General features: G+C 40.7%; 1 protein-coding gene across 2 annotated transcripts; it reads left to right on the top strand.

Moving 5' to 3' along the window:
- Positions 1–682: 682 nt before the first annotated feature.
- Positions 683–8,695, top strand: dll4 (delta-like 4 (Drosophila)). 2 transcript variants are annotated; one of them, XM_077220994.1, is made up of 11 exons: positions 683–1,148; positions 1,290–1,550; positions 1,862–1,919; positions 2,585–2,848; positions 4,447–4,507; positions 4,813–4,943; positions 5,166–5,335; positions 5,728–5,947; positions 6,082–6,802; positions 7,286–7,394; positions 7,700–8,695. In XM_077220994.1, exons 1-11 carry the CDS (start codon positions 1,095–1,097, stop codon positions 7,703–7,705), a joined length of 2,055 nt encoding a protein of 684 aa, XP_077077109.1. In that variant the 5' UTR covers positions 683–1,094; the 3' UTR covers positions 7,706–8,695. The 2 variants fall into 2 exon arrangements, with proteins under 2 accessions (XP_077077109.1, XP_077077110.1); XM_077220995.1 differs by having other exon boundaries at positions 840–1,148; positions 5,166–5,287.

The following is an 8,695-nucleotide window of genomic DNA, read 5'->3' as shown; positions in this document are numbered from 1 at the left end:
CACGCTATAGGCTGAAAGAGCGCAGCAGCGCGTGCAGCACATGTATCAAATTAAATGTGGAAATATTATTCATGATCATTTTGTTAATTAAAGCTCATTTAGGCATTGTTTGGAGTGAGCTTTTGATTATTTTAAAAGAAAATATTGTGCATAAAACTTAAAATTAGTAGCTTATTTTTTATATTTATTAGCTAGTTATTTCATAATCGAATATTATTATAGTGCTTTCAGGGTCACTTTAACGCAGCGCTTTCATATTATCCTAGCTCGAAACACGAAGAGGCTCTACGCCGGAACATCAGGTAGCCTATAAGGTAGGCAATATAACCCTACTCTGACCGTGCACGCTTTCAATGATGTAATATAATTACCCGCGCAATTGACTGGAACGGGGACAAATGAGAAGTAACCGGCTGTAGCTTACGTAGTGCGAAGTTTCCTCTGTTTTCGATAAGGGAAAAATTGCACTGTGTGAAATGGTCAGTATTTAATCGTGCCTGCTTTAAATATGCCAACAGATGCTGGGCTTGTTAATAATCACTCGCGCTCAATTGGTCATCATCCGCGTAGTGGTGGTGGGTATTAAATGTGGATATCATTGTTGTTGAGAGAGGGGGGCTGAGTATAAAGTGGGCGGCGTTTAGTGAGTTTATATAATGAGTAGCGCGGACACAAAGCCAGTATAAATACTCCGGGACACAAGAAACAAGTCTTCATTCACGAATTACACGAGAAGCGCGAGGATACCCAACAGCGTAATGCTGACGCACAAAGTTTAGAACCAAAACAAGACATTACCATTGACACTAAACACATCGGTGTGCTCACTGTGGAATACTAAACATGCTCCGTGGATATCTTGAGCCGAAGAGGAATAAGACTGGATGCTGATTTGCCAGTTTCACCTTCACCTTTTGGATAACCTGGAAATTTGACGTGCTCCTGCACACTGAAGTGACGTGCATGTGGACGCGCAGCGGGATATACCTTTTTACCCTTCGGCATTTGTTTTCATTGCACCCTTTTACATTGGAATAGGATCTTTCGGGGAATATAATCGTGGGTGACGCGGCTGCCCAGGAGAATCGAAAAGCATGGCAGCTTGGCTCACCTTTCTCATCGCATTTTTCACGACCGTTTTGACGCAGGTAAACAAACATAGTTGGTCCTGTGGAAAGTCAGTTGGACCCGTTCCTCTCAATTCTCTCAAGTTGCCTACAGAGAGCACTTTTGTAGGTAAGCCAGTATTTGCAGTGCAATGTTGTAATGCGTGTCATTTTTCCCTTCAGATATTTGGATCTGGTGTTTTCGAACTCGACCTTCACGAATTCAAAAATTTCAAAGGCTTGCTCGCAAATGGCAATTTATGCAAGCCTGACTGCAGGACTTTCTTCAGAGTTTGCCTAAAAAACTACCAGGTGGTCGTGTCTCCAGGTGACTGTATCTTTGGAAGTGCCATAACGCCAGTGCTGGGTACAAACTCGTTCAGTATCATGGGAGGTGACTCTTTCAGCACACCAATTCGACTGCCGTTCAACTTTGGGTGGCCGGTAAGTTCAAATACAACATATTTCTATTGTATAATCTATAACAGAACGCATTACGTTTGTGTTTTTATTCCAGTATTAGGATACCAACAATTTGTAATGCAGCCAGGTTCAACATGTGTAGACTAATTATTTCGATCCTCTCCACATTGATCAGCAGTTTGATCATTTCTATTATGGTTATTCGTTTATTTCAGCTTCTAACGTTTTTATAATGCATGCAACTATATTTATTTATACACACCCGACTGTGTTTTACTTATCTTGTGTTGTGGTTATTAAAGGTTTCAATCTAAATCTCTCTTTCCATTTAGGGATCATTTTCATTGATTATTGAGGCCTGGCACTCACCTTACGCGGATCTACCTGGAGGTAAGATACGATTTTTTTCCCACTAGAGGGCGACACCACGATATAGTGCATATATACATAATTTCAAATCTTCTCCTTTCATTAGACCGTTATAAATGTTTGTTTACAACACTTTAATCAAACCATGGCACGCTGCACCCAACTCCTAAGAAAAACATGTTAATTTAAAAATTGCAAATTTGTAATGCCTTTTTTCCTATTGCTTCAAACACCTTTGCATTCTCATGCTCGAACACAATTGAACTTCCTTTGGTTTATTTTTGGCGTGGGAAAGCGCAGTGGGCTTTGGTGAGAATACACAGCGCTTGCCAAAACCATCCGACTGCATTTTCCTGTATTTTACACCTTTGTCTGTCCCGCCCTTTAGAATGGGATAATAACATGGGAATATTTTGCTTAACTTAAAGGAAGAGGAAATTTAAACAAGTTGTACTCCAAATGTGTCAGCTTTCCAGAAGTTAAAAATTGGTCTCTGTTTTTTTCTTCTTTTGAAGAGACTTTCAAAAAACACATAAGCAAATAATGGCATACCCTAAACTATTCTTAATTTAAACTTTTTTTTTTCTTTTTTCTTTTTTTACTGAGAAAAATATAAGCCTATTTTAAAAGAAGAAATCAAATAATAGTGAAGCAATGGCCTAATCAGAATCTTCTCTTTTTTACAGACACATACAACCCCGACTTGCAGATAAGCTTTTTTGCCATCCAGAGAAAGTTGGAAGTAGGGGCTGAATGGTCTCATGATGTTCAAAACGGGAAGCAGACGGACCTAAGGTATTCTTACCGGTTCATCTGCAATGAAAATTACTACGGCGACAGTTGTTCCAAAAAATGCACGCCCAGGGACGACCGTTTTGGCCACTACACCTGCAACCCAGATGGACAGTTATCCTGTCTCCCTGGCTGGAAGGGGGAATACTGCGAAGAACGTAAGCAATCAGAGATAACAATCCACTGGACTCTAAGTCTTGAAGACTGAGGCTTTGCCTAGGTGTGAGCCTTATGTCTTGCTCTGTTTGAGCATGTCTGAGTGATGTTAACCATGCTTCCGGACGGTGAACCTTAAGATAAGGCCTCGCTGCACTGTGCAAATTACAATGACTTGGATCAATTTTTTAGAAGGAATTTTTTATAGGAAATTTTAAGAATCCATCCCGTACCACCAGAATTGTCTTTTGCATGCTCTCAGCACAAGCAAACTCACTTTTAAACAAAAAACAAATGTGGCAATTTGCGATACGCAAATCAATAATGAACTGATAATGATTAGTGTAAATTAATGCTGAAATTAGTAAAAATGCAATGTTAAATGTCAATGTACCATCCTATGATGATGATCCTCGAGTAGCGCACTGTTGCTATGGTTACCACCTCAGCGATACTGTTTGACAGCGTCCGCGAGGTGAAAATAGGCGCTTTGATAAAGTTGTAGCCTAATATATAAAAAATATATATATTTAATAATAAAAAAAAGAAACATAATTTTGACATGTTTTTATAAACATGATTTATATATATAACTGTACCATAAAGACCCACAACCTTTTGGGGTTTGACGACTTTTGGTTGTCAAAGGGTAGCCTACGCAGCAGTTACAAACAGCGCGCAGAGATGGTTATATGGGTTTAATAAAAAGCAAATGTTTGTCGTTATTAATTTGATTCTTGCGTGTACTGCTTTCTCGCTGTGAACTACTGTAGTTTCTCTAACCATTCCCGCTGTTGATCAGGGTGCTGACACAGTTTGTATATACTCTAGGCGCCGGTGCTTGGTAATTTAATCCTGCACGACCGTCATGGCAAGCACGCGCCGGGTTAATCGCGCCATTATTATCCGCCACGCGCCACGAAATTGTAGTCCCCATTGTTGCGCTCCAGCGTAGCAGCTGCAAATATGGCGCACAGAGACTACAAACAACAATAGAGGCAGCTGTCCGTTACTGGGATAGAGCATCTGCTGCGGTCAGTGCTGGTCGCGAACCCGCTCAAAATCAATGCCATGGACAGCTCAACACAGGCAACAGTAAATTACCCGCATCCATAGCAGTGACCTCGATAGACAGGTTCTGTACAATTGCCTGCAGTGAAAGATATTTATTTGACCAAGGCCCATGCTTTATGCTACTGATAATAAAGAAGTACAAAGCTTCAGTTTACAAGAGCAGCTGATGATAAGTTAATTTTCATAATGCAGTAAAGGGATGATCCTATTGTAAAGCTTGGGAATATATATGTATACCAGTTTCTAACATTTCTGTTTTTCATTCAGCTGCAACATAGCTTAATGCACAGAATGAATCAGTCACACATACTAATTTAAAGCTCAGTGCTATATTACATCTTCAACTTTAAATGTGAAGGTTAATCTTTAGTTGAAGTGTGTTATTTTTGTGCCACTATTGCCACCAGACAGAATAGCACAAAAGTACTTCCTGAGCACTTCCCCTGTCTCAAACCTGGCTAGGCTAAGCCAACATTATTTCAGAGATGTTCAAAGAAACTAACAAGAGCTTTTTCTTTTAATGCAGCGATCTGTCTGGAGGGGTGCAGTGAGGCGAATGGCAATTGCTCCAAACCTGGAGAGTGTGTGTAAGTATACATGGGTTGTGTATGAAGTGTGAAATATCTTCGATCACATTCAGATCTAATATTCCTCTTGATCTGTGTCTCTGCATACATACATTTGTATAGTATTTGCCCTGTTGTAATTTTCTGACCCACATACAGGATAAATTTTAAAAAGCAAAACTTTTGTCATTAAATGAGTTTTAGCAACTGCGGTTTGATGGGAAAATAACATGAATATCTAGTTTAGTGGGGCTTAAAAACAATATTTGTTCTGAACCATATTTTAAGTGTTTCTCATATAGTATGGTTATATTTGTGTATTGCAGGTGCAGAGAAGGATGGCAGGGTAAACTTTGTACAGAGTGTAGAAAATATCCAGCCTGTAAACACGGCACCTGTCAACAGCCATGGCAGTGCAACTGTAAAGAGGGCTGGGGTGGACTGTTCTGTGACCAAGGTAAGACTAAACCCTAAACAGTTACCATAGCTGACTGAATGTCTCACTCATTACTGACCTCAGTGCCATAGCACTCCAAGTAATAATAGAACTTAAAGCACTTCAGTTCATGGCTAGTTTAAGATAGAACCAGTATATCTGTGACTGAAACATGGAAAAATAAAATGTGATGTTGAAAACTGACCCATTAACTGACATTTTTAATTATTTCTTTCAAAACAGATTTGAATTTTTGCACGCATCACAAGCCATGTGTGAACGGAGCGACATGTATGAATACGGGTCAGGGCAGTTACACCTGCACCTGTCGGCCTGGTTTCACCGGGGTCAATTGCGAGCTTGAGGTGCGAGAGTGTGACAGCAGCCCATGCAAGAACGGAGGTCTTTGCTCAGTGAGTCATTATTCTGTTGAAAAAGCCCCAAACAAAAAGGGATGCTGACATCTGAAAATATGAATTTCATTAAAACCACATGCATTTAATGTTTTTTTTTTTTACTGTAATGTGCACCAATCTGGATTTGGGATACTTTTCACAACAAACTTTGATGATATTGAAATCACTCAAATATGACAGTTAACCTTTGATATTTTATTATCTGGTCATCAATCATTAATGTGTCTGTAAAAACCTCAGGCTTAATCAATGAGCTTGTTATGACCTTATTCCTGCATCCTTTAAAAGGCCTCTTTCCTAACATCTAGAATTACTGTACAAACATGAAACAATGCAAACGGGTCCATAAATATATCTCTGAAACATCTGCTTCCTTTCTCGCCCTATAGGATCTTGATAAAGGTTACATCTGCACCTGTCTGCCTGGCTTTGAGGGAGCTCACTGTGAACACAGTCTGCTCACCTGCGCAGACTCTCCGTGCTTTCATGGCGGCAGATGCCACGAGAAGGATAACGGGCGCAGCTATGCGTGTGACTGTCCCAGAGGCTACACTGGTCTTAACTGCGAAAGAAGAGTGGATAAATGCACGACTCTGCCTTGTGCCAATGGTACGCAAAAGTACCTTTTCTCTTGTGTTAAATTCCTGCAATGTGTTTTGAATCTAGAGATCCAGATGTGTGTGTGTGCATGCATGCATATGTATGTATAATTAGTCACTTACACCTGTGTCTACGATCCACAGATGGCTTGTGTGTGGTCCTGGGGGGCGTTCGCATGTGCAGCTGTCGAGCGGGCTTCACTGGCCAGCGCTGTGAGATCAACATCAACGACTGCGCGAACAACCCCTGTGCTAATGGTGGCACGTGCTACGACCGCATCAACGACTACGTCTGCTCCTGTGCCCCGGGATACGAAGGCCGCAACTGCGACCGGCCCTCCAACGCCTGCTCGTCCAGACCCTGCCTCAATGGCGGCTCCTGCGTGGGCATCCCAGGAAACCCGCCCGCCTGCTTCTGCCCCAGCGGCTTCACCGGACCCCACTGCGAATACTACTCGGTCACCGCTCCCGTGACCAAAGGAGAAACTCAAGACTCCTTCCAGTGGGCCGCGGTCTCTCTGGCCGTGGGTTTGGTGGCCCTCGTGGTTCTGCTCTGCATGGTGGTCATTGCCCTGCGCCACATTCACAGGCAGGCATCTGGAGAAAGGACTCGAGGCGAGGCAATGAACAACATGTCGGAATCACAAAGAGACAACTTGATCCCCACCTCACAGCTGAAGAACACTAATAAGCAGGTCAGCCTAGAGGTGGACTGCGCACCTGACAAATCGAATTACATACACAAGAACTGCCACTTGGACTACAATTCATCGAAAGAGTTCAAGGACATCGTATCCCAAGAGGACAAAAGTCATAAATACGAAAAGTGTTTAGAAGAGAAAATACCATTGAGTAGAATGTACAGGTAAGAAATGGATTTCACGTCACTTTGATAAATAGAGGTGTTTGGATGGATTGAATTTGCTTTATTATGCTGAGGTCATGCTCCATTAGCGTGCCGCCCAGTATATTAACCTTTGCACTTAGCGCTCGCTTGATGACCGTAATATGAACATCAATACTGGCTAAGAGAAGTTAAACCCTGATATCCACAACCACAACACACATTTACACACAAACTAAATTTACACTTGGACCCAAAGGCATTGACAGCAAGAAGCCTTTTTACCCTGTTAAACGATTTTTATTGATTTGGACCGCACAACAAAAGCGCTTTTTCCTCTTACAAGGATTTTCTTACATCAGCCTCTGTAAACAGAGAAAAGGAACAAAAAGCTATAAAAGCAAAAAAATGAGCTGAACGCTTTCACCCCCATCTCCGCACAATAAATAGCTGCCCCATGTGCTTTTACTTTGTGTTAACATGAAGCGTGATTTGTGTGTGCAGGGAAAAGCCAGAGTGTAGGATATCAACGATATGTTCCCCAAGGGACTCCGTGTACCAGTCTGTGTTTGTAATAGCAGAGGAGAGGAGTGAATGTGTCATAGCAACTGAGGTAAGGAGGATCAGTTCATTTCTTAATGTCTGCATGTTTCAAGCAGGGATCTACTGGCCATGTTCACCATTTTATCATTCTGTCAGTGTCTACTAATGAGGTCTGCTAAACATTCATCACTTTTCTTTCATCATTAAGTGAGCCTCTGTGTCATTTAGGCCTCTAAAATTTCAAATCAAATTCTATTGTATGCCATTTTAAATTATTATGAAACTGTTATATTATTATGGTACATATTGAGAGCGATGTTTCATTTCCAAAGCATAACCTAAGCTTCTGTTTTTTGTTTTTTTTTCTTTCTACAGGTTTAAATTACAGGCTGATGTCTATGAAGAGAGGAGACAAAAACACAATCAAACTAAAATATTTTCTGGATTGTTTACAAAAAAAAAAACCTAGAGACTGGAGATTTATATCGACATCCACTGCTGCACTGAGAAACTTGAGAAACTGGAGAGAGCAGAGTCCTGCTCATCGAATGCAATAGTTTAGTTTTATGTTGAAGAAGTGTTTATGTACAAACGTGTACAGTCCTGGATGATTTCTGAACTCTTCTGCTACGGTATGTTCTTGTTTTTTCCCCCCGTGGGCTGAAAGGAAAAGGGACTTCTTCAAAAAGAAAAGTTTAAAAGATCCTTTTGCGGTAATCATGGACCAATTGTCCGCCAAGTAATCAATGGAAGGTGCCAGGGACTTCCAAACCTTCAACCAGCATTGCCAGCTATGCAACGAGGAGGGGAGCACCAATCAGAGCTTTCCCCTACAAATCAATGATGAGCATTATGAATGTCTAAGAAGAAAAAAAACTGCTAACATCAATCATATAAAAAAAGACTTTTTGCTCTCCTCTCTACAATAAGCAGCTGAAAATTCACGAAAAAGCCTTAAAAGAATTAAATCGAGTGCTATGTTTATGCCCAGGGTCTTCTTGGATTGTTTTTGAGATTTTGATCAACATGGGGGGAAAAACGAAGAGAAGAAAAATAACCTACAGAACTGTAAAACGCAAAACTGTGCCAGCAAGATCCAAGAAGTTCACTTGACTTCTTTTATGCAACACGGCCCATGAGTACAAGAAAAGAAATGGACAAAAACAAAGCAACTGTTCACCACTGACTGCCTATAATTAGTTTTGAGAATACAGAACCAATAATGTAATTTTTTTAAAAAGTGATTATTTCCAGAGTTAATTTAATAATGACACACTGCTCTTTATATGTTTTATACTATTATTTTGTATATAATGCATATTTATAAGAAACCAAACATCTGAAGAATAAAAAGTTAATTCCTTCAAGCTA

Source organism: Siphateles boraxobius, unplaced genomic scaffold (genome assembly GCF_051911475.1).
Source record: "Siphateles boraxobius isolate OS27281-9 unplaced genomic scaffold, OSU_SipBor_1 8, whole genome shotgun sequence".
In the NCBI taxonomy this organism is placed as follows: Eukaryota; Metazoa; Chordata; class Actinopteri; order Cypriniformes; family Leuciscidae; genus Siphateles; species Siphateles boraxobius.
The sequence above is the reverse complement of the archived record's forward strand: the minus strand, read 5'-3'. Positions and strand labels throughout refer to the sequence as shown.

Excerpts from the sequence above, each read along its gene's own strand:
- dll4 (XM_077220994.1), top strand. The coding sequence starts at position 1,095 with ATGGCAGCTTGGCTCACCTTTCTCATCGCATTTTTCACGACCGTTTTG. Across the intron at positions 4,944-5,165 it reads TGGACTGTTCTGTGACCAAG|ATTTGAATTTTTGCACGCAT; the intron begins GTAAGACTAAAC and ends CTTTCAAAACAG. Across the intron at positions 6,803-7,285 it reads CCATTGAGTAGAATGTACAG|GGAAAAGCCAGAGTGTAGGA; the intron begins GTAAGAAATGGA and ends TTGTGTGTGCAG.